The 24,209-nt window shown below is 46.8% G+C and overlaps 4 protein-coding genes across 6 annotated transcripts; 2 read left to right on the top strand and 2 right to left on the bottom strand.

The window, feature by feature from the left end:
- Positions 1–8,024: 8,024 nt before the first annotated feature.
- On the bottom strand, positions 8,025–14,853 carry LOC125770612 (uncharacterized). Of its 2 annotated transcripts, XM_049440426.1 has the most exons (3): positions 14,733–14,853; positions 14,528–14,641; positions 8,025–14,455 (listed from the first exon to the last, which is right to left on the bottom strand). In XM_049440426.1, the coding sequence occupies exon 3, from the start codon at positions 14,448–14,450 to the stop codon at positions 8,895–8,897; it is 5,556 nt and encodes a 1,851-aa protein (XP_049296383.1). In that variant the 5' UTR covers positions 14,451–14,455; positions 14,528–14,641; positions 14,733–14,853; the 3' UTR covers positions 8,025–8,894. The 2 variants fall into 2 exon arrangements, with proteins under 2 accessions (XP_049296383.1, XP_049296382.1); XM_049440425.1 differs by having other exon boundaries at positions 14,528–14,826.
- Positions 14,854–15,044: 191 nt separating this feature from the next.
- On the top strand, positions 15,045–17,332 carry LOC125770617 (mitochondrial import receptor subunit TOM20 homolog). The gene is made up of 4 exons (XM_049440433.1): positions 15,045–15,264; positions 15,462–15,543; positions 15,903–16,023; positions 16,104–17,332. The coding sequence occupies exons 1-4, from the start codon at positions 15,141–15,143 to the stop codon at positions 16,227–16,229; spliced, it is 453 nt and encodes a 150-aa protein (XP_049296390.1). The 5' UTR covers positions 15,045–15,140; the 3' UTR covers positions 16,230–17,332.
- Positions 17,333–17,464: 132 nt separating this feature from the next.
- Positions 17,465–21,136, top strand: LOC125770615 (uncharacterized). Its single transcript, XM_049440431.1, has 5 exons — positions 17,465–19,241; positions 19,319–19,558; positions 19,639–19,810; positions 19,941–20,722; positions 20,859–21,136. The coding sequence occupies exons 1-5, from the start codon at positions 18,842–18,844 to the stop codon at positions 21,020–21,022; spliced, it is 1,758 nt and encodes a 585-aa protein (XP_049296388.1). The 5' UTR covers positions 17,465–18,841; the 3' UTR covers positions 21,023–21,136.
- Positions 21,044–24,100, bottom strand: LOC125770614 (N-acetylglucosamine-1-phosphotransferase subunits alpha/beta). Of its 2 annotated transcripts, XM_049440429.1 has the most exons (5): positions 23,884–24,100; positions 23,545–23,814; positions 22,199–23,481; positions 21,934–22,135; positions 21,044–21,869 (listed from the first exon to the last, which is right to left on the bottom strand). In XM_049440429.1, the coding sequence occupies exons 2-5, from the start codon at positions 23,701–23,703 to the stop codon at positions 21,345–21,347; spliced, it is 2,169 nt and encodes a 722-aa protein (XP_049296386.1). In that variant the 5' UTR covers positions 23,704–23,814; positions 23,884–24,100; the 3' UTR covers positions 21,044–21,344. The 2 variants fall into 2 exon arrangements, with proteins under 2 accessions (XP_049296386.1, XP_049296387.1); XM_049440430.1 differs by lacking the exon at positions 23,884–24,100 and having other exon boundaries at positions 23,545–23,865.
- Between the last annotated feature and the right edge of the window lie 109 nt (positions 24,101–24,209).

Below are 24,209 nucleotides of genomic sequence, written 5' to 3'. Positions count from 1 at the left end.
AAGGCAAGCAATGAAGATGGGAAGTGATAGCCAAATAACACATCGAGCAGGAACATCCAGCAACTGGTAGCACGGGCATAAGCATGGACGTTGGACATTGAATTCATATTTGGGTGCAAATTGTTATTCTAACTTTTAATGAGAGTCCTTCCGCGCCTGTCATGGCTTTAAATGCATGCAAATTTGTTGCTCCACTTAAGGATCGCATTTTGTGCCGTTCCTTTCGCTGCTCTTTGTTGGTGTGTCTTGTGTCCTTCATTCTTTGGGCTTTGAGTGCTTTGAGTGCTGTGAGAAAAATTTAAACATTAATTTTTAGCTGTCACACTTTATTTTGGCAGTTTTTTTTTTGCTTTTCAAAACACGTTTTGTGGAAGATGTGTGTTTTTTAGGTGTCACCATTAAGCGCAACAAAGTGTCCTGCTGCTGTAAGCGTTCAGCGCATTTTTTTCTTCTAGAAGGAAATCATTTGTTTGTAAGCAAAGTTAAAGATGATTAAAAACGTTTAATAGTAAGCTATCTAATATAATATGACAGCGAAAACAAACGTTTACTTTTAAAAGATAGGAAAACCTGACCAGCCCAACCACAGATTACACAAGCGTTACATCCATTCCATCCTTTCTAGAGAATCCCTCCAAATCTAGTCGTAGGTATAATTAATACCTTCTTCTTAATTTCTAAACACACCAATAAACCTCCATCGTTGCCTTTTTTTCTTTTCGGTAAGGCAAACCGAGACTACCTACGAAGCTTGAAACGCAGCAAGTGGTAGAAGTAAAACACAACCCTCGAACCTGACACTTTCTTAGCCCTTATCGAACCTGTCAGCTTTGTGGAAGCAACGGCAACCAGGGCAGGGAAACAAATGGTAATTTATTTGTTAGGAAACAAGCCTCTGCAGGAGTGGAAAGACAGCAGGAGGGAACTCGCATCGATGCAACCCGTACCCGGGTGTCAAGTGTAAACGAGGGGTCTAGGTTTTTCTTTTCTGCTGTTTCTTATAAGACAGAACCACCTAGACCAGGATCGGTTCCAATAAGTTTGTTTGACGGTGTTGGATTTTCTACTGTGCTTTTGTTTGCTTATAAGCGAGGTTAGATCACCAAACTTGCGGGTTTAGTTAGGGGAATTCTGGTGGAAATAAAATTCTTATCATTGGACCAACGATCCTTCTACGTCTACGGTTTCGGAGATCCTTCGTCTTCTCCTTTCGTGAGTAAAGGTTTATTGGAGGTTATTATTTCACCTTTCTTTCACGTTAGACATTCAGATACGATGTCTAGTGAAATCTTCAAACTGTTTGTATAACAATCATCAAAGTGCTGACCCCAATTCTTCACTTCCTTGAAGATATCTTCTTCTCTTTTATTGTAATAAAAGTGCAATGCTCAGTATGGCTAACTCTAAAGATCGGTTTCTTACCCATTTTAGTTATAATATCGATCACGAAGGAACATTAAACATTTAAAGTAATATTTTACGACCTACAGAACCTTAAAGCATCAAGAATTCTTCCCAAAAAAAAAAAACAAAATGTCCTCTACCGCATTCAACCGCATTTCTTCCGTCGCTTATCTGTCAACTTTGCTCGCCGTTTCGTTCACTTTTTCTGTTTCACGCCAAACAAGTGATCAGATCAGCCCATTCCAGATAAGGGAAACCCATATCTTCCTTACCCTGTATCACATTACGGCAAACCTTCTCGAAAAACATCGTGCATCTTATCCTTTAACGACCGTTCCATTTTCGGCATCTCTCTCAAGTGTACCACGTTACGGCCGGGTACGCCCCTAACGATGCGTCACCAGTTCGTTGCGCATATTGCGCCAACAATTACGCATCGTGCTAACGCAGATCTTGTTGATCTGGAAGGGTCCCCTATACGTAAAGGGAATTAACATGAAGAGCGGCAAAACGAAACACCACACAGACTTGGACGACAGAACAAGAATCGAACGAAAAGGATCCATTCCTAACCAGCGACACTAATTATGCGCATTTGCGAGTCGATTCCGCTCGCTCGCCTTTTCTTCTTCGGTTTAACTTTTTTTTAATTCCATACAACGGTTTGTGTGCGTTTTTTTTTGGGGGGATGATTTTAATTCTTTTCTACTTGCACAACACATTGGCTACTTGTATGGCTTTTTTTTTGTTTTGTTACATAGTTAATCTTTTTTTCCTTCCTTAGCACTTTTCTTTAAGTAAAGGCGAGTAGCTCCATTAGCTTTAAGAAGAAAAAAAACGATAGAGGAAACGATAGAAAGAAGCAAAACACAAAGAAAGAAAAAAAAACAAAACAAAACCACTATACAAAACCCAAAAGAAAGGATTGGTGCGGAGAGATGAACGAGCAGGACAAAACAATATCCATTAAATCGCGCTACCGACACACACATTGCACATACAGAAGCGAACCGTTGTGCGTGAAGAGAGGAGAGGGAAAGAAACAAAAAAAAAACACGACCCAACTAGAACGGCAAAGAAGAAGTAATAAAATCTCTCGCACGTCACACACATCGTAGCAACCCGGCAAGCTTGTGGTGGAAAAGAGAAGGCAAGGAACCATCGACAAAACCTCGCGCTTGTGCCATGGAGTGTTTTTTTTGTTTTGTTTCACTCACACACACACACACACACGCTCCCTCAGCTTCCACGTTTGCGTTTTGGCCGGACAGCACATTATAGTTTTATTAAGCTAAATTGGCTCGAGCTCAACACGTGATACTGATGCTGCAGGGCAATGCAGCAGAACGAAGCGAGAGAGAGAGAGAGAGAGAGCGAAAAGGAGCGAGTGAGAAGCCGCGTTTGCCAGCCATCTGTTTATACGCCGGCGAGCACGTTGCTATTTCCCTTTTCAATCCTCTTTATTCATCACTCGTCTGCCTCTCTCCCCCCCCCCCCCCCCTTGACCGGTCCCACACGCACGTCCCTTCCTCACGAGCTACATGTTAAAAGCCTGTGCAGCACGGGCCCAACTGGCTGCCGTGGTTGTTTTTTTTTTTTTTTAATATTCGTGAAGTTTATTAGAACATTCATATATATTGCTCTCGTCTACTTCACTACGCTTGACTACTTCACTTGTTCCCGTGAGGGTTCCTTTTTGTGAAGTAGATCTCTATTGCCGCTATAGGCTCTTCTTCTCACCGTGCTGAGCGCACCTTCCATTTTATTTTTATAATCTTATCAGGCTCGCTAAACTTTGTTGATTTCGCTTGATCTTGCCCACGTTGGACACTCCAAAATTACCTAAGTCCCCTTGGTGGTCTCGGACCTCACTTATTAGCGCGACGATGTGTCTGCCTCTGTTGCCGCGGCTTCTTCTGCGGCAGAGAGGCCTCCCGATTCCCTGACACTTCTGACAAGTGCCTCGTTACTTGCCGGGAAATCATCTTCGTCACTAGACGAGTTCTCGCCATATAGCCTCGCCAGTGAAACAACAGTCTGTCGACGCTCCCTCCACCTGGCGACACGTTCACGGTTGGCCGCACGGCGAGCGGCTGTAGTGGGCGATGGAGGTGGTGATGGTGGCCGCCCACCTCGCCTCGCCTCTTGCCGTGCCACCGTGGCAGCACGTCGAGCCGCATTCCTTCGCTGATTTCGTGTGATGGCCCCAGAGTTGTCTCGCTGCTGTCCCAGCGACGCTCTATCTTGTGCAGCCAGCCTCTCACGCTCTGCGTCCCAATCAACCTGAAGCCTATCTGTGATCCGTGCAGCAGCCTCACAGATGCGGCTCCAGCGCTCGGGGCTCTCCAAAAGACAGCTTAGGATGGTGTCAGCAGTGACAGGATCCGTCCCGCCCTCGTCGAGCAGCTCCTCTCGAACTGCGGCAAACCGCGGACAATCGAACATGACATGTTCTGCAGTCTCCGCAACACCAGGACAGCGCTGGCAGTCCGGGGACGCCGTGAAACCCATTCTGCACAGATAGTCGCGGAAGAATCCGTGTCCCGACAACACCTGTGACAACTGGAATGTCACGTCGCCATGCTTCCTGGACTGCCATGCCCTAACGTCCGGGATGGTGCGGTGGGCCCACCTGGTGAAGCGGCTGGCGTCGTCGCTCGCTGCATCTGCGTCCCACTGCTCCTGCCAAAACTGTAGCGTCCGTTCGCGCTCCTCCTGTCGCACTTCGCTGCTGGTTGTTGTCCTGCCGGCTGCTTGAAGGCGCTGGTAGACACGATAGTCCTCGTCCACCAGGAGGCAGATCGGCAACAAGCCCGACAGCATCACCGCCGTCTCGTATCGCGTCGTCCGGAACGAACGCGATACCCGCTTGGCCGTTTTCGCCTGCACCCGTTGCAACAGCCGTCGACACTCGCGGAGCTTCAGCCCGTCTCGCCAGATTGGCGCGGCATACCGGATCACGGATTCCACCACGGCCGCCAGTAGACGAGCCTTGCTGGCCTTCGGCCCGTGGTGATTCTTCATCAGCCTGGTCACTGCCTCCGCCATCTTGGTCGCCTTTGCGGTGATGTGCTGCACATGCGGTAACCAAGACAGGTGGTCATGCACCCTGACTCCGAGGTAGCGGATGGAGCGAGAGGAATGCACAACCACCCCGCCGATGTTTATGTCGATTGCTAAAGGACACTTCTTGCTCGAGATGAGCGTCAACTCGGTCTTCTCCGGAGCTAGTTCGAGTTGGTGTTGCGCCATCCAGCCATTGATGGAGGAGACCGCCCGTTCTGCCAGCGCCGCCGCTGCTGCCGGTGTTGTCGCAGGAACCAGAAGAGCGAGATCGTCCGCATAAGCTACGCTCTCGACCCCCGGTGGCAGCGGCACGGAGAGAACACCATCATACAGGATGTTCCACAGCGTGGGGCCCAGGATGGACCCCTGTGGAACCCCCGCGGTAATGTCCCTCTCCACCAATCCGTCGCTGGTCTCGATCAGCAGCTTGCGCCCCGTGAAATAGCTCCGGATGATGCGTTGCAAAGCCGCTGGCACTCCCTTGTGCCGCAATGCCTCGGCGATGAGCTGCCAACTCGCAGAGTTAAAGGCATTGCGCACATCCAGAGCGACCACTGCTAGACAGCGTTTGTCGCGGCTGTTAGTACGGCGAAACGACATGGCCGTCTTACCTGCATCCACTACTCGCTGTATCGCGTTTATTGTTGAACGCCCCTTCCTGAAACCGTACTGGGCATCGGAGAACAGGGACGCGCCGGACTCCTCCAGGTGTTCGTTAAGGCGGTTAAGGATCAGGCGCTCCAAGACCTTGCCCAGTGCATCAAGCATGCAGAGGGGCCGGTACGAGGAGCTTTCCCCGGGTGGTTTGCCTGGCTTAGGCTGCCGTGGTTGTTGCCGCGCACACAGTTCAAGCTCATCGTGGGAAAATGTCTTCCGAGCGCAAAGTTTCCCACGAACGCGTTCTCCGTATATTGATGTGGGTTTTTTTTTGCTTCTCCTCACATTATGGAGAAAGAGCGAGAAGGAAGTAACAACACGACGCGAAACACGAGACACAAGCTGCTGCTGTACCCTCCTCGCCCCCCCGTGTGCTGCAAGAGTGAGAAGAAGCGAGCGGAATGATTTTATTATGAATAAGCGCTGCGCGTACCACTTTTGTGCCCTTTCTTCACCTTTCTTCAGCGGTGCCTCGTTGCGCACCCCCTCCCCCAATTCCCGTTGCCCTCTTTTTGTCTACACGACATTCAGCACAAACTCGTGCATGCTTGAACTTAATAATTATTTTATGTTTTGATATTTAAAACCAACTGACAATTCCAGCTCGGTTGCTTCCGTGTGCGAGAGCGAGACGGCGCTAACCGTGGTGTGAGCGAGCTGCGAATGCGTCCTATTCAAAGTTATGCTTACACGCGGTGCTGCTGGGTCTGCGTCTGTTTCGCACGTTCCAAAGACTCGCGCGCCGGACCCGGTTTTCTTTTCTCACCCTTGCTGCTCGTTTCCACCTTCGAAACGATCGTGATCGTGAGGGAGCGCGCGTGGTGGCGCAGCAGAGGCAACATTAACGATACGAAAAGCGTGTTTGGCATGCTTCAATCGGTCACCGCCTCACCACCCCTTTTATTGGTTCTTCTGGCGTTCCTCCCCGTGTGTGTGTGTGTGTGTGCCTAAGAGGGGTGGTTGGGAGCACATCGTTTTTTTTCGAATCCGGTCGCAGTTGAACCCCCAATTTCCCAGTTGAACCCCCAATTTCCAACTGCCTCCCCCCCCCACTCAGCCGTGAAATGGATGGCACGAGCTGCGAAGGCACGAGGCAATTGACTTCGCTTTATGCTGCCGATGCTCGTTGACCTATGCAATGGGGTGGGGGTGGGGGGTGGTAAACGAGACGGGATGAGTAATGGGTGATACTGGCAAACAAAAGGGAGGGGAGGGAGGGGGGGGGGGGGGGTTTCTGTTGTGTACGATGAATGTAGGTGGGTGGATGAGATTGACCATCTACCTCGTTCTGTGTACCCCGACACCCCTTCCACCTCCTCCCCTTACCCCCCCCCCCCTCCCTTTCCATCGTCTTCCTGGAGGTGTTGGGGACTGACCGGAACGGGTTGCTTTCATTTTTTTGCTATCTCGTTCCGAATTGGCCCCGACTGGTTGTGGTTCATTGTTTAGGCCAATGTTGCTGACACAGAAGTTGCTGGTTAGCGCAATCGTTATCAGTTAGAAATATCTTTCTCAGCTGGTGTTTAGTAGGATCGTTGAAATACGATCAAGTGCAATTGCACTTTTTGCGTTATTGAAGGGTTGAGTTTTCTCTATGCAAATATAAGCCCTTTTTTGGTGATTCGAACGAGATATGCTGATGTGGCACGGTTACTAATAAAAGGGTGATCGTACCTTAGCAGAAGGGTGATCCTGTTCAAATTAATTAAAACATGACTTGTCCCGAGCAATACAGAGAAGATCTTCCTGATCTTTTAGACGATTTTCCCATACTTACTGATCGATCTCTCTTATAAGACTCCTACAGCGTAGTCGGGGAAGTGATCTCCTGAATCGATTTGGAGATTTGAAACTGCAAATTTGCCTGCATCTCCACGAGGTGTTTGAATTCGTCAGTTTATTCCCGAGGTATTAGTCTGGACTTTGAAATGTTTTGGAAAGGGAGCTGTTAGCAAGACAGTTATAGAAAGAATGGGGCATCCTTCAGGATCATTTCGCTGACTTGTGACGCATCGCTGTCAGATGTTGGGGAGCCGACGGCGCACTTCTTTTTAAATATTGGGGCTTCGTTACCGTGTTCCAGTCGTGTATTTAAGCTCGTCGACTTAGAAGTGACTGTAACGAAAATGTACAGTCCATTCAGTGGAGCTGCCGCAGTATCGCAGAAGTGATAAAAACAACCTTGTACAAGCTTGTATGCGGCAGCGACTCTTTCGCATCGAACGGGGAGGTACTGCGGCACGCACCAATAAATTGTAGGGACTGCTTAGTAGCAACTAGATATCACCCGGCAAGTTATAACCTAGTTGAAAACCATTCAAGTGGTGGAGAAAGTGCTAGAACTCATACAATTTCGGTAGTACCAAGGAGATGTTCTTCTTGTCTTGTAACATAATACTGAGTCCTTGTGAAGATTACCAAACGTCGGAAAAAGAAAGTCGTTGTATCAATCAATCTTGCAATACTGTGATTGGCAGCACGTCCTCACAGAATAATTCACTGAAAAATAATGTCATAAAGTTCAAGAACTCACCTCAACATGTATCTTTTTGCCATTATAATCTTCTCCATGATTCAAGACCAATTTTGGAGATTGATTGCTTCAAATACGTAGGATACTCATCAAGTGCTTGCGACAGATAAACCCGATGCCAGACATTCAAATCCACGAATCTTTCCTTTATTACAGTGAAATTACGAGACCACCCCAAAAGCCTACCTCACTATTACCTTCAAAATGAAACATCCATTCCCTTTAATCTGTGCTGAAATATTCTTATTTATTTTTCGCCCGATAACAAGCAAATAAAACCAATTTTCCTTTCCCTTTTTGTTGGGAATGCTTAATTTTATTCATTCAATTTATCACAACGTGTGGCGATTTTTATTTCAAAAAAAAAATCCCATATCTTTATGTGCTCGATTTAAAAGCTACCGTGCGCAGTTCGTGGACCGCGCATCCGGTTAACGTCGTTAAGTGTCCACATTTCGCGTATCGATAGCGAGATAATAATAAAACAAAGTTACTTCCGCTCTTGAAAATAGGACCAAAAGCCACAAATGATGATTTCGCAGCGTTTGGCACACAACACGGAAATGGACTTTACCGAGATAACGCGTGGTTAACGCGATTTCTATACGGCAATGCCATTTTCTTATCAGGCCCCCGCTGCTGCAAGCTTATCCCAAGGATAGTCGGTTTGTTCGGATTTATGTGAATAACAGAATAACACTCTTGTTTGGTGTGGTTTCGTCTTTGTATATGGTTACATGTTTATTTCCCCTTTTGTAAATTATTCAACGGATAACATATTCGTATCTCTATAAAGTGCATGTATTCGTATTCGTATGTAGCTTTGCTACTTGTAATTTAGATTTATCTGCTGCGTCGCTTTAACGTTCTTCTATCGTTTAATAATCACATTACAGATTTTGTATCGTCACATCATTATTTTCGTTGGCATTCGTATTATTCACACCTGCCTAGATGCACGGGAGTTCAAATTCAAATGAAAAATCTTCTTTAATATTTATACCTAGCGATTTCTTGTACTTCAACGGTGTACCTGCGGTAGAAGTATAATGAAAAAAAACTTCCAAATCAAAACTCCTACCAATCTTAAAAGTAAATATGTAAATGATATGAAAAACGAATTGTGCTGATGAAATATAAGCAATGAGGATAATCTAACTTTTTATCAATAAAGTCAAACAACAAAAATAAAATTGAAAAAAAAACAAAATTTTATCACCCACCCCGATCACCCCTAGGGATCGCTAGTATATAGGAACCGTTCTTTGATCATTTGGTCATAAGCAAGGACGCCCCGTTCGTAATCGCTGAATAATTCTACCTCCGGCTGAAGCGTTTCACCCGGTTGGGAGGACGGTTTCGTCGCCGGGGTAATCCGTACGTAGAATGGTTGTATCAACACCTCCAGCATACGTCGGCCAATGTCGGCTTGGCGCAATCGCTGATTCACACGAACGCCCTTCAGCTGCACCTCCGCATTGCGCAGCGGAATGTTGCGCAGCTCTTTCGGACATTTGCGCAAATCCGCGATCGCTACGGTATCCCGATTAAGGTAGTCGACGAACATGATGGACACTTCGCTGCTCTCTTCGAACACCTTTTCGATGATCGCACGATAGTAGAAACCATCCGCACTGTACGGTGCAAGACACGGTTCACCTACCTCGACCTGGCGCGCCTGCCATTTAAGCAGCTCGGGTTGCGATCTGACCAAGCGCTGTATTCTCTGCGTCATATTTATCATCCGTAGCGAATGTCCTTCGATGTGGGGAAACAGGTGCACCGTAAGGCCGGGACCGTATTTGACAAAGTTGGCGAAAAATCCGGCCGTTCGATTCGGATCGATCGGTGATGCAAATGGGCTAGCGCGTGGCAACGGATCAGTCTGCATACCGGTCGGGACACTTGACTGAGAGTGGAGCTCATCTGCCGACAGTCGGGTGGACGAATCAAGATGGTCCGGGTTGAAGGATGACAGCAGGGAACTCACACTTACATCCTCGGTCAGACTACTGTCGTCCGATGCATCATCATTAAGGTCAGCTGCATTTACGTTGAGCACTTGGGCACGGTTCAGATAGTCGTCGCTATCGTCATTTGGTTCTTCCAGCATTTCGTTCGGATCTTCAAACTTCTTGGTGAAGCTATCGAAATCATAATCCGTGTCCAACTCTCGCACAAATTGCATCAGATCACGCTGCTCCGGTGTACAGAATCGTGGTGAATAGCTACGTTCTGGTGCAGTATTCGCCAACTGATAGTCGATTGATTCGTACCGGTTTGATACACGCGAAACAGCCGTGTCGCACACACTGTCCGATTCATCCTTCTGTTCAACGTGGCTTTTAAAATTGCCTATTTCTAACAGCGTTTGGCGCACATCGACCAAATCGTTGAGTCGAAACAGATTGCAGGGAATGGGACGGCGTACCTGTGCTTCTTGGCTAATGTTCGGTGTCCAGATGGACGTGTCGACGTGCACTTTGCATAGTTGCTGTACGATCAGTCCATGACTTAAGATGATTGCATCTTCAGGCCACGTACCCGTCTGCTTGCATATTTGTTCCGGAACGATGCCGCTCAACCGAAACCGATTCGTCTGTACCGGTACCCGTCCGCAAACGATGTCCTTGCGCAAATCCTCACCATGACACATTTCCTCATTACCGTAGTCGACGAACAATACACGATACTTGTTACGTTCGATAACAGCCACAACAGTGGCACGGTAGAACATCTCGTCTAGATGATATCGGGCAAGGCACGGTTCGCCCGGCTTGTATGTGACCGAAAGCGTTGTCGGCGAAAGCAGACCATTCTTCGCCACGTACTCCTGGATCGTATCGCGTATACTGTTCAACACCGGTTGCTGACACAGATCCATCAGAAAGACGGTACCATCGTTACCGATGTGTGTCGGCATCCCCACGAAGACGGTCTTCTCAATTGGAATGCTCTCCGGCCAGTCGGTGATGGACTCAACCGCGTCCTTCACCAGCGTCAGTACGGTTGCGCACGGCCCGTCTATTTCCACCCTTGCGTGCATGTCTTTGCCATTTAGCACAACTTTCGCCGTTTCGTTGCCATCCTCCCGTGCTCCGAATCCTTCCGTTTCGGCGGAGACGGCGGCGATTGCCCGAAAAAAATCTTTCAGCTTTTTGTACTCGCCGCGCGTCATCTTTTCGACCGCTTCTTCTACCGACTGTAGCTCTTCCAGCGCATCGTTACCGACCGTGGCTAACGTGCGAAAGCGCCCGGACGAGTGCGCTAAACCGCGTACGACGAGCATCTGGTTGATGTTTCTGTATTCCGTTTTCTGCGGTGCAAGTGCCTGTTGCGGCAGCACCCGCACACCCCACAGCACAACGGACAACGATTGGTGCGCGTTGGTTGGTTCGTTATCCTTACTGTTCGCACGGTTCGCATCCAGCGAGATGGCGTGCTTTTCGTACGAATCAATGATGTTATGCAGCCCGTCGACAGTCACCTTTTGCCAACCGTCACTACCCTTGAGCGGTTCGATACACGCCAATTGGCAACGGACGGCACCGGGTTGCAGCTGTGCGATACGTGGCACCATACGGGCCACATTGGTCCGATGCACCTGCAACGTTAATGCGCGATCGATCAGAAACGCTTCGTACAGCTCACCTTCTTCCTGTACTTCCGTAATGCGTGCACGGTACCATTCGGTTGTGTGACCACTGCTCGGTGACGTAAACACGAGACACATATCACCGGGGGACCAGTCACTCTTGCTCGAATTCTGCCCCGAAGATGTGTCCTCTATCCCACCGTCGTCACCATCGAGCGTTTCGTCCATATGCTGCTGTATCGCCTGTTGCAGCCCATCCAGATCGCCCTTACGAGAACTCAGCCGTACGTAGATCTCGTCGGGTGAAATTACTCTCAGCAAATCGACCGGCACACGCGGATCGATCACCTTGTTGCTGGGCTCCGCAGCTTCAGTCCCGGCTGGTGCTGCTTTATCAATCGCCTGCCTGGTGTGCGACTTATGCACAAGATCGTTAATCTCCGCTTCCCTTCCCATGATACATTCGGCGTGACCCTGCGCCACGAGAATCCTGTTGACGCACGTATCAACGTCGGATTTGTTGCGCAGATACAGCAACACGCTGTACACCTTCGATTCGTTCCACAGCGAACCCATCGTAACGGCAAATCGAAGCGTTTTGCTTTTCAGCAGCAAGTTAAACTCCTCGATCGCATCCCCACTCCAGGAAATCGTGCCATTGCCACTCTTCGGACGTATATGCTCCAAACTGCAGCCCACGGCAAGCGGATATACCGACATAAGCGTACTGTTGGGTGGAAACAGATACAAATCATTACAGCTCACCTTGATGGTTTCGCCCGTATCGAGCGCATACATCCAACAGCTACCGGGTACAATCGTTTCAATGCGACCACGCAACCAAATGCGTTCACTATCTTCGGTGTCGAGCGCGAAACCGCAGACGAGCCCTACGTATGGACAGAATACTTTGTACGCGTTCGGCTTCTCACACATCTCATTCAGTTGTTCCTGCAGTTTGTCGAACGTGTTCGTTTTCCACTCCATCGGCATTATGTAGAAGTGGTCGGGCGACTTCGAATAGGTTATGTGAACGTCAAAGAAATCATACTGCGTCAGCTCCGGCGTACGCCGAATGGTCCAACGTTTCTGTGCCTGTTCTGTTGCTTGTGTCATCCAGCGCTTTAGCAGCCTGACACGCTCAACAGCTTGCGGGTTACGTTCGTTCGCTTCACTGCTTCCGACACACTGCTGCAACGTTATCAACGTGGTACGTAGCGACATGGGAGGGTAGTAACCATTCCAGGACATCACATCTATCCGTGTGGCGCCGCTCGTTGCGGCATGTTCCGTAGCAATTATTGGTGGAAGAAAAATATCAACCGACCGACAGCCGGATACACTTTCCACCTCATATAGCATCATTTTACGATTGCCAATAAAGTCCATCGCTAGCTGGTAACATTCCGCCGGCCAGGATGTTGCAGTGCGGTCGATCGTATCGACATTGTACAGCGAGCATCTCATCGCTTGCCACTCTATCTCGCTCAGCTCAATCGACATGGGGCGCATTTGTTCGTGCTCGACAGTATCTTTGCCGCCATAATCCACGTACTGTACCGTGTACGGTCCGACCCGTTCCGGCGTGGTGTTGAATGCTTCCAGTACCAACGCTCTATACCAATTGGTAGTATTTTCCGGCTGCACCAGATACAACCCATCAACCTTCACCTCAAATTTGTGCTTTCTCTTCAACAGTTTCGTCTCGTATGCTTTCGCCTCGTTTCGACATAACTCCACAATTTCAGCCGCGATATCATCGTGCAACTCGTCCCGTACATATATTTCGTGCGGATTTACTATGTAGGTAACCGTAACAGTCGAGAAGCACCTTTCCAAAATCGTCCTTTCAATTTCGTTGATTCCGCGCGGCTCGTATAGTTTTAGGCCCGTTTTTGAACGCCTTTTTTCGCGTGACGATCTCTGGCTAGAAGTGCCGCAGCGAACACTTTCTTCGCAGTGTTTTTTCTCACGTGCCGCAATGGTTTGTTCAATGAAACAGACGGTTTTTCTACCGGCTGGTTCATAATGTTTGTTTTGGTCCGATAGTTTGTTTTCCTGCGTAGAATGTGTTGGCACAGAGTTTGATTGTTCGTTAACACTAGCCGCTTTTCTAGCGGACGATTCATGATGCCTGCTATGGTCAGATAGTTTCCTATCCCTTGAAGTATGTTTCGATAAATTTGAATCTTTAGCTTCTTTTTTGCAAGATTCCGCTACATCTGAACCAACTTTCAGGTGCTTTTTCTTACTGGTCGGGAATGGTACAAGCTGCTCAGCCTTGCTTAAATCAGGAACCTTCAACCGATAGCTGCCACTGATGGTTTTACAAAACTTGTCACTCTCAGTAAAAAATACCGCGAACTGACAATCACTGCTACCACCTTGAGCCGCTGAGGCCAGTTTCAGTGGCTCCGTTTCCAGAAATTGTTTCACCTCAACGCTAAACTGAAGCCATGCTTTATCGTCCGGGCAAGCCGCCTCATCCTGAAAATTCTTCAACCGTTTGTGCAACTTTATCATACGATTTTTGGAAGCTAGTAAATGTTGGTGCTGTTGCTCGGTATGATGTTGCTGCTCGAGGTATGTTTTGCGTATCAGCTTCAGCACGCGATCCTGCTCTATCTGTAGCGCATTGTGAAGAGTGAGAAAATGGGCATTGATTTTTTGCACCACTCGATCCACGTTTTCAGGAAATGATTTGGCACGCTTGTCAAGTACGTGCTTAGTTTTTTCGTACGAATCAAACGCTTCTTCGATCACGCTTTTCATCTTCTTCATTGTGCTTATATCACCTATCGATTCGATGGTGAAATCTTTAGGCGTTCCGTTTGTTGCAGCAGCACCTTTAGCCTTCATCGCATTCTTACTTTCTTCCTCATAGTAGAGCTCGATATGTTTCAACTCCTGCTGCATCTGAGCCAACATGCCCAGCATATAATAGCTTGGGTCGTAGTTGTCCGGAAATGGTACGTACTTGTTGCAGCGCTCACACATAATGCTGTCGCTATTGGCATGTTCACGCACGCACAGACCACACAGCAGGTGGCTGCAGGACAACAGCAACGGTAACCTATTGTACAGGTCATCTGCATAGTTGTTAAAAGGAAGCGAGCACCTATCGCATGTCGGTTCCGAAAGCCAGGTTAATGGGCGATCGGTACGCATTAGATTCTCCATGTGTATGTGCACCATTTTTGCTGAAACCGATACCGAAAATTTATACCAGCGTAAGTTGGCTATCATTTCAATTGAGCGATCTTTCTATTTACCTGCTGCAGCAGACTCTACCTGCAAGAAACAAATCACGATATGTTGTCGGCAAAAAATGCTGCTTTTATATCCTTGTCGTGAACTGAACCGCTGCTTCAGCAATCGCCCTTCATCTATGAACAAACCAGTTTTAGTAAATGAAAACTATTAGCAGAAACACCTTCTAACGATGCAGTTTTAGCTGCAATTGTTTTGTTAACCAACCTATTCAGCGAATATTGGAAGAATACTTTCCCGGCTTTTTTTTTCTGCTTCGCCGAAAGCAACTTTCTCCAAAATGTCAGTTCGCTTACGTTTACATACCGCGGGTTAAGTTCTCTCACGTACTCGAACGTGTGGAACTGCCAGTACCAAAAAAACGTATAATGTGGTACAAATTGCATAGAATGGTTTGATAAAATTATATTTGCGTATTAAAATTATTTAAACAACGGAATACAAAAAAGGGGCAACTTTTGTTCGATAAAATGTCACCGAAAACACTCCAACGCCAACGGCTGTCAACGAAGCTGTGTGGTGCGATTTGTTTTTCCCTTTGCTTTTGTGGTGTGGTTTTGCTTTTGCTGGGGGTAGTACGCTCGTGAGTTTGTTCTGGACGGAAGGAAGTTAAATATGGAGATGAGTAAAACGATTGGAATTGCAGCCGGTGTCGCTGGAACGCTGTTCCTTGGCTATTGCATATATTTCGACCACAAACGCAGGAAGGATCCGGATTTCAAGAAAAAATTGCGCGAAAGTAAGTGCAACGAGGATGACACGGTGTGTGGTGTAACCGCTCTGGTCGCCATCATCGTTCAATGTTTGCTCGATTTCTCTTTTTTTCAATGTAACGCACCGTTCGATAGCTTGGTTCAGTAGTGGAGCGCAGTTTTCAGTTACCATTCGCTTTATCGCTGGTGCAAAATAGCTGATCGTGTGTTTTTCTTTCCATAGGACGAAAGACCAAAAAGGCAGCAGCATCGGCAGGGCCAAGGACAACAATCCCTAACCTAACAGATCACGAAGAAGTGCAGAGGTAGGTGAAAAGAGGCCGCCACTCTAGGTGAAACCCACACGAGAGCAAAGGATGGCAAGAGAGTGTATTGATTTTCCGCGAGTTTTCCATCTCGTGCGCGTGTTGTCATTTGGATGTGTTTCCCACCAGCCGTCCCCCCCGCTTACTGTTTCTTGGAATGATTAGAATGAGCGACGTTTATGTAATCGGTCCGCCGATCCAGGGGTTCCGCTAATGACAACACTGTAATGGGGAAGCACATGGAACCATGTTTGTCCCATTTGATGGAAAAGTGCTTAGAAAACCGATTCCCTCGTATCGGAATTCGAAACGAAATGAACATGTTTTGTTTAACAACAATATTATCTCTCCTCGTCTAGATTCTTCCTGCAGGAGATCCAAACCGGTGAAGCGCTCATTGCAGCCGGCGATATCGAGAACGGTGTGGAACATTTGGCTAATGCAATTATCGTTTGTGGTCAGCCAACGCAACTGCTACAGGTCAGTGGATACGATTATCGATGAAGATCCAACTATCCAACGGAAAACATCGTAATGCATATTTGTACAATGCTTTGTAGGTCCTCCAGCAAACGCTACCAGCCCAGGTGTTCGCATTGCTGATCACACGCATGCGACAGTACGGCAGCCAATCGAGCGAGAACGAGCGGACCAAACTTCAGGACATGAACGATGATCTGGAGTAAGGAATATGCCGCGCATCACCACCGGCCGTCTAGTTGTGGGTCTTTGGAGTAGTTAAGACCGTCAAAACAAAAGCAAAAAAAGGGAAGAAATAAGCGAGAATGGGCGGCGACGTATGCGATGCAACAGTCGTAGGAACACCAACAGTCCTTTTTCATCCTACCCCTTAAATATAAAACTGCCTAACCGGGATTAAAGCAGCAGCAATATCGTCGTAAACTAATCGAACATTTGTTACGCATCGCTAATTGTCATCATCATAACCCCCGGGGTTCATCAGCTACCTGAGAAAATTTCCTCGCTCGGAAACAAAACTACACGGACCTGGCAGGATGATCAGTGCGTTCTCTCGCTTGCGTCACGCTTTTTCCACTCATTTCCGCTCGATTCCATCTTTGAGCAAGGGCGTAAATTTGAAGCCTATTCGTAGTAGAACAAAATCAGCTTAGTTATAAAGACAAAACAAACAAATTAAGAACACATAACAGATACACACATTAAAAGCAAGAGTATCCTTAGTATTCTTCGTCGTTTTGCATAGATAAACACGGAAGAAAAGCACGTGTTGTTTCTCGTTCTCCGTATCGTAACATCACATGTAACATCCTGTAACAACAATGGAAACCCATCATTTCGATTCATGCATTCATTTTCAATTCAATCGATATTAATGCCCCATCGTAAATGCATTTTCACACAACTAAGAAATGCATTATTTGTTAGCATTTTAAATGCGCCAAGTTCAGCATTAATTTGTGACCGTGTGCTTCCTATTCCCATACGATCCTCAAGCAAAATCTCTGCCCTAAGGAATAATGTACGCACACGTTCATTCATGCCAAAAATAGAAAGGTGAAAAAGAAACACAACCAAGGCGTTAATGCAAAAGCTCTGCTATAAGATGGTGGAAAACTGGAGTAGAGAAGGGAGAGATTACATACTCTAACGTTGGGCGATGGAACGTTTTAAAAACGAACGCAAAGCTAACCACAAACCACTTTAGTGAAGGGTCGAATGACTAACTTGTTGAAGCAGATAAATGAACTATATGAGCAACAGATAGCTTTTCGAGAGAATAAAGGATATCCAGTGTTATTTCATGAAACACGTTTAGCGTTGAAAGCGAAAGTGTGCGTTTGCTTCTAAAACTCGATCAGATCCGTTTGCACTAGCAGTTTGGAATATCTTGCGAAGATCGGTATGAAACATGTAAATTCTTTTTCCTTTTTTTGATTGCGATCCGGAATGATTCCCTGTACAGCTCTGGAGAACGAAGTTTCATCAAAATGCAAAGGCTAAAGATCTCGAAATGATTGTTAACAATTAGAACTGAAGCGATCTTTTACGGCATGAATAGTCCACAATAATGTTTTGTGAATGATCATTATAAATGACGATTTTCAGTTGTCGTTTTCATATTTTTCACTAAATATTTTAAAGTAACAGTTCTGGTTCCTCCATTTGGCACGAATCTTTTGAAACCCGATCGATTCCGAAACGAGGTCCATCACTAGTTGGCGCGCGTTGCGAATCCGTGTCCGATAAGTAATAGGCACAGATGTGAAAGATTTGAATTAGAACATCAAGATGCGGTGCACTATTTATAACTCGTTTTGTATATTGCAAACCATTTTCCATGCGTATCATGACGACGTGCACATCAGCGCGACGGACGTGCGTGCCATCATTTAGTCCAGTAGAAAGGACAGGTTGGAACATGGTGGATCTCTCTGTCTTTAGTATATTCGAACGAAAACGATTTCTTTTATTTGCTGCCTGCAACATGTGTCCAAAAGACAAAAAAAAACAAAAACAGGTGGAATGTTAACGGACTATATACTGCTTTAGAAATTCTATATCGCCACGCGGGGGTGTATGTTTGTATTTTTATCTGGATTCAAACGGTTTCCTTACTGAGGCGGCAATACGGTGCCGATAGTAGGGGACGACGCAGAGCAATAATAATGGCCTACCAGAGCAACTTTATCTCATGTTGCTTACGTTCTTTTTCTGTCGCTTGGTTCTTCCATTGTTTCCCCCTCGACGTTGGGACATTGGGTGCGAAAAGGCTAAACTTTATCAGGATTGAAACAGTATTAACCATTAAACGATTGGAGCTGTATTGCGTGCGCTCCTTCACCGGTATAATTGAAACCGCCCCACCAGTTGCACACGAGAGACACATGTTACTACGTTGCGTAGGGTGTGGACATTCGCCGCAGTATAACCGCAGTGGTTCAGTGTGCCGAATAACATCGTCGGATGCAGGCCAGAAACGCATCAACGGTTAGTTCGGACAACGCGGAAATATACGCGCGACCAAAAATAGCCACACTTGTAACGTAAACGATCGATTTGTGTCCCGATCGCCCACACGATCTGGGAACTGAAATTTGCAAAAAACAAACCGGTGGGTCATTTTTTGCACGGAGTTCTGTGTGTGATGAAAGTGTCAAACGGAACTACTACTATTACTACATGCTCGTCAAACGTGTCTAGTGCATTACCTTAGTGCTGCAATGTCCGTTGCGTTATCGTGTTTCTTTGTTTAGTGTTTGTTTATTTCTGCCCCAAATCGCTATTACCCATTGTTCGAACGTAAAATTGTGTTAAAATGTTACATTTATTGATGATCGTAATACTCGTATGCCGGAATGTTCCGATCAGTCTGGCAGATACGATACCTATATTCCCATCGGAAAAATTGTCCATCGCGGAAGGAGCTGGTTTTCTCGCGTTTCTTAACCCGAACGGTGGTGCTGAGTTGCGCAAATCTGCTGTAGCTGATGGACACTGGATTCATTGTTCCGTGTCCGTTAACAATGTGCAGTACAGCTTGGACAGTGATCAGATTCATCGGATCGGTGATAAAACTACCGTCGAACGGTACGATTCGGAACGATGTGGTGTACGGGTGAAAAATCTTCAGAAAACGCTCGAAACGAGTTGGACTTTGTATGGCACGGAGCAAAATGGTGGAGACCGAACCGGTCTTCTCGAGGTGACCGTTTTGTGTGAGTAAAGGATTGTTTTTCTAAAATCATTAAAAGCGTTTTTTGAGGATTTATTTCACCATTCCAAACAATTGCAGCGATAAAATATATCGAAGAATTTAATGTCACCGTAAGTGGATCCAGCTCATCCGCAACGGTTAACTGCCCGGACAAGGACGGTTCACGGTACTGTCGCATTATCGATGCCGAACAGGTCGTGTCCGAATCCTGCTCAAAAACGGTCGATCTTACGCAGCAGGTCAGCCACTTCTGGTGTCACGTTATGTTCTGGGGCGCAATGACGGAAAGAATTACAAAGGTTAATCTGTTCGTGGAGGGTAAGACTGGATTGCTGTGGACGAGTCGCCATTCTCGGCCAAACGGTATCATCCACTTGTTAATCGTTTTATAATTGCAGAGGATGATCGTGACGTGAAGGCAACGGTGGATGAAACGGAGGACCATATCGTATTGTCTTGCCAGTACCGTTCGACGGTTTCGCTGTGCCGCGCCTTATCGGAAACAGATAATCGCCAGTACATGCTGCTTGATGGTCATCTCTCTGGGCGTTACTCGGCGTACAATACAAAGTATCTACTCGTGTCTCATACAAATCCCTTTTTCCCAAGGCCTATAGGGCGTCGGCTAATTTCTGAATGCTGAATACTCGTTTACCGAAAATTGTATTTCTTGCAATTATAATTATGTTATTTTTTCCAGAATTTCAAAAGGACTCTGTACGTTGGAAATTAAAAAACCTCTTGCACCGGCGGACGTTGGCGTGTGGCGCATCTTTCAACAGCTGAACCCAACCGACTACACCGGGTGTGTGTTTGACGTTAAGGGGAAACGGTTCTTCAGAGGACGTACCGTACGTACGCGTAGCTCGTCCGCTAGAAACAACCGGTTAGAGGTGCCAACAACCGATATTGAAATATTCCGTGATCCTCGCTCATCTAGCGCACCGGTAACGCTGTCCTGCGAGGTACCGTATGCGATCGAGTATTGCTACCTTTCCGGACCGACCGGCAGTGATTATGCGCCGCAACGGTTCGATCGCTTCAAATCGCTCGGTATCTGTCGGTTCGAGGTTGTCAACATTACGAGCGGTGTGTGGGCCTGCGGCATTAACGATCTAGACGGTGCGCAAGATCATCTCACGTACTACAACGTGAGTGTATATCAGCAGCCGGGAAAAACCGTTACCCGGCAGCTAACGGCCAGCACAGGTGATCGTGAACAACGGTTGCTCTGTCGCACGATACTGGACCTTCCGATCGATATCTGCCGTTTCGTCGATCCGTACGGCGAGGTACACGGGGTATCGAATCAGATGAAACCCTCGGTTGATGCACGCTATCGCTACTACGGGAAGGGTTTGCGCGAGGGCGAATGTGGGCTGGAGATAGTGGAGCTGCGGGAAAGGGACATCGGCTGGTGGAAGTGTTTGTTTAAGGTGCGCGGACAGGAGTACGAAATATCGATGGAGATTGTTGAAGAAGGTGAGGTAAATGCATGTATTCATCCATTTCATTCTCATACCACATGGCACGTAACGTCTTTCACATTACACAAAATGTAACGATGTGTAACGATAAAGGTTAAACGATATTTTCCATTTTTATTTCCTAAACGCAGCTATGAGTGTCGGTGCGATAATAGGGATCAGTATTGCGGCCACTGTAGTGCTTGGTATTGTTGGAGTCTTTGCCTATCGGAAGCTGAATCGACGATACACCGGACCGACCTATACTGTTTCGTCTAGTATGACGAACATGTCGAACGGTTCGCATCAGTCTTAAGTAAAGAAGGACGAACAAAACGACGGTGCTGTGCGTTCTATTGTTCTTTATTCTGTTTGAACCAAATAAAAGTATTGCTTTTAGGTCATTGTAGGCCTACTGAACGTTTAAAAAGACTAGAGACTATTCCGTAATTTCTGAAAGAGGAATTTTGTTGTGAAATGATTGAGGATCCAGTTCCAACCTAACTATAAATTCCCTCAAAGTCGTCAAAAAACAAGGTAAGATGAAGCAATATAATCCTTTAGGACAATTGTAGCATCTGTTAAAAAAGCTATTAATTCAGGGCAATTCTACCGGAAGCCCTGGTCATGATTTTATTTTAAGAAATATTGCTATAATCTGCTGATCGTGCCGCACCCAACATTAGGAGAGTGCGTGCAAACTTACCCTTATGGCGGCAGCACAGTAGACGGGCACACACGACAAACACTACGCCACAAACGAGATAAACCGTGTTGCGGAACAGTGTCTTTCGCCACAGCCACGAACGATAATCGTCGTAGCGTTGGAAACGGTTCCGATACGTACTTTCCAGCTCGAAGTTGCTCCGTGCTGGGAAGAGGCTAAGATAGAAATCCTCCAGCAGTGCTGTGATGAGCTGGTTTTCTTCCGGCCGATCATTGCTGAGATTATCGTTAATGCAGTTAAACTTTTTTGGTGTTTTGCGCAGTTCGTCAAGTGCGTCGACGACCTGTGTGATGTTGGACGTAAGCATCTTGAAGTTGCTGTAAATGCCCGTTTTGGCGCTTAAATGATACCGATAGCGCGGTACCCTTCCGAAGTTGATCCGCATCATATCGGCCAGCTCGGTACAGGCCACCACCATTGCTTTTGTTACCGTTGGCTGATTGGGTGATAAGCATACGTTAAGTAAACGAAGATGGACAATAAATTCTACAACTACTCACAATTGTTGAATCCTCGTAACGCTCGTATACCAGTGTGGGGTAGGTCTGACGCTGCTCTTGCTGGTGTTCCAGTGGAAGAAAATTGTTCTGCCGAAAGGAACAGTTGGTAACGACCTCTTCAAAGTATCGTACGGCCGACCAATCTAGTGGAAGATTGTACACCTTCGTCAGAAGTGTTCGAATTTCACGATCCGACCAAGTGCTGCAATAAAAATCGCGATCAAATTACTGTTTCGAAACAAATTAAAAAAAAACCCCAACCTACCCGGATGCATCCGTATCGAAGTCGTCAAAGATTTCTCCAGCGGTTTTGTTGGTGTATTCGCTCATCAGAAAGTGGTAGTAGCTGAAAGCATACTGCATGTCGTCTTTTGCCCGAAATCGATGCTGCTTGGTGACGAGAAACTCGTCCGGGAAGCGCTCCAGCATTCGTTCGATAATTTGCACATCCAACAGAAAGCCAACGTGGGCCAGTACCTTACGGTTGTGGAAACCGTACGCTCGATTAAACACCCGGTTCGTATGGATTAACGAGTGTGCGAAAATGTCCTGTGAATTGACGGTCGAATTTCCCCCTATCGAAGGTAACTGTCCTTCCTCCGGTTTAATGCCAACCGTACGATTCTGTCCCAAAAGGGCTTTTTGCTGCTCAGCTGTACGATGATGACCGCGTCCCTGGCTACGATGTTTTGCCTGGCGTTTCTTTAATTTCATCTTTTCTTTATTGTACCGCTCCACGAGCTGCCGCGTGGAAGTGCTTCCGTTATCCATTTTCATACGAAACATTTCATAAATATCACGAATGTTTTCCGAGGTTCGCACATTACTCGGCAAAATACGGGGAAACATTTTTGGAACATCAATAAACATTTGGTCACGTTCCTCCTCGATCGGTTCCACCGCATCATCCGGTGCGGAAACATCTTCGTAATCGTGCAGCTGGTGCGCCCGTTCCCGTTCCGTTTTGTAGTCCGGATGATCACAGTCGCCTCCATCGAACTGACATTCTTCCACGTAGCAATCACGATCGCACGATCCATCGCCCACGAACATCCACGGACAGTCCGGTGCACAGTCAGGAACGATCCAGGCCGTAAAAACTTTCACACCTTCCGCAAGCGTTTGCAGATCGTCCGGTTCCAGCGGTGCGCCGAGAAAGATATCATCGTTCAGATAAAGGAACCGGCTCGATAATCCCGGTATGCGATGTATGAACGTTTCGATGCTGGCACTGGAAAATGTGGGCAGTGCCGTTTGCTCATCGGCAATGTCTGCATGGGGTACGATTTGGATACGTGGATTTTCTAGATTTAACCAGCACGGTACCTGCCCATTCGTTACTATGTACACATTCCGTATCCATGGGGCGAACTTTTCCAACGAACGAAGCGAATATCGCAGCTCATTCTTATCATCGTACCGAGCATTATCACGCGTCGCAGAATAGCGTGCAAGCTCGTCCAGAAACTGAGGATCACTTCCATTTACCCAGGTATATACTACATCTATAACTTCGTAGCTATTTTGGCATGCGGTTTTGGACGTATGCTGCAGAAACCGAACAGAAATGAGAGGTTAGCTTCATCATTGTTCACATCTTCCATTACGTACCGTTACAAGTAGATTAACAATAACGTAGCAAAGAACCAACAGAGCTAGTGCGGTAACCACGCAACAGCACCTGTACCGGAGCTTGCCGTTCTGTGGACCGGAAGCGCAGAACCACCGGGTGAATCGTTTCATTCCACGTGATACTCTTCGGCGCTCCATTCGGGGTGGATGTTACGAGCTCGCTGTTGCACGGCACGGTCACTGTCGCTCATGGTGTCGGGAAAACTGTATCCTTTGCCAATAGAGATCACTGGATGTTTGGTGCAGGAACTGCAGAAAGTGAAACTTTTAGATGCGTAAGCGATAAACATTCACTGTGTTTTGGATAACACCATTTACCTAAACGATATACATCCGCCGTAGGAACAACAATACAAATAAACATCACAACAAACACGTTGTGTCAGGAGTTTCATACATTTTTCTGCTGACTTCAGTTGTGCCATACTGCCGGCAGTTTCCTTATTTTAATTATCATGATCGGAATTCGTTCCTTTTCTTGAAATAGGATAGTACACTCGCATATCATGAAATTGCAAAGCATGTCTTCTACATTTTAATTTGCTCAAGCAACTGATTATTGAATGCCGGTTGATGGTATGATAATGTGTAGATTTTTCATCGGGCTGTGCTGGATACGAAATAACGATGGACTGATTTCTCTT

The sequence above is a fragment of the Anopheles funestus genome, chromosome 3RL (assembly GCF_943734845.2).
Source record: "Anopheles funestus chromosome 3RL, idAnoFuneDA-416_04, whole genome shotgun sequence".
In the NCBI taxonomy this organism is placed as follows: Eukaryota; Metazoa; Arthropoda; class Insecta; order Diptera; family Culicidae; genus Anopheles; species Anopheles funestus.
The sequence above is the reverse complement of the archived record's forward strand: the minus strand, read 5'-3'. Positions and strand labels throughout refer to the sequence as shown.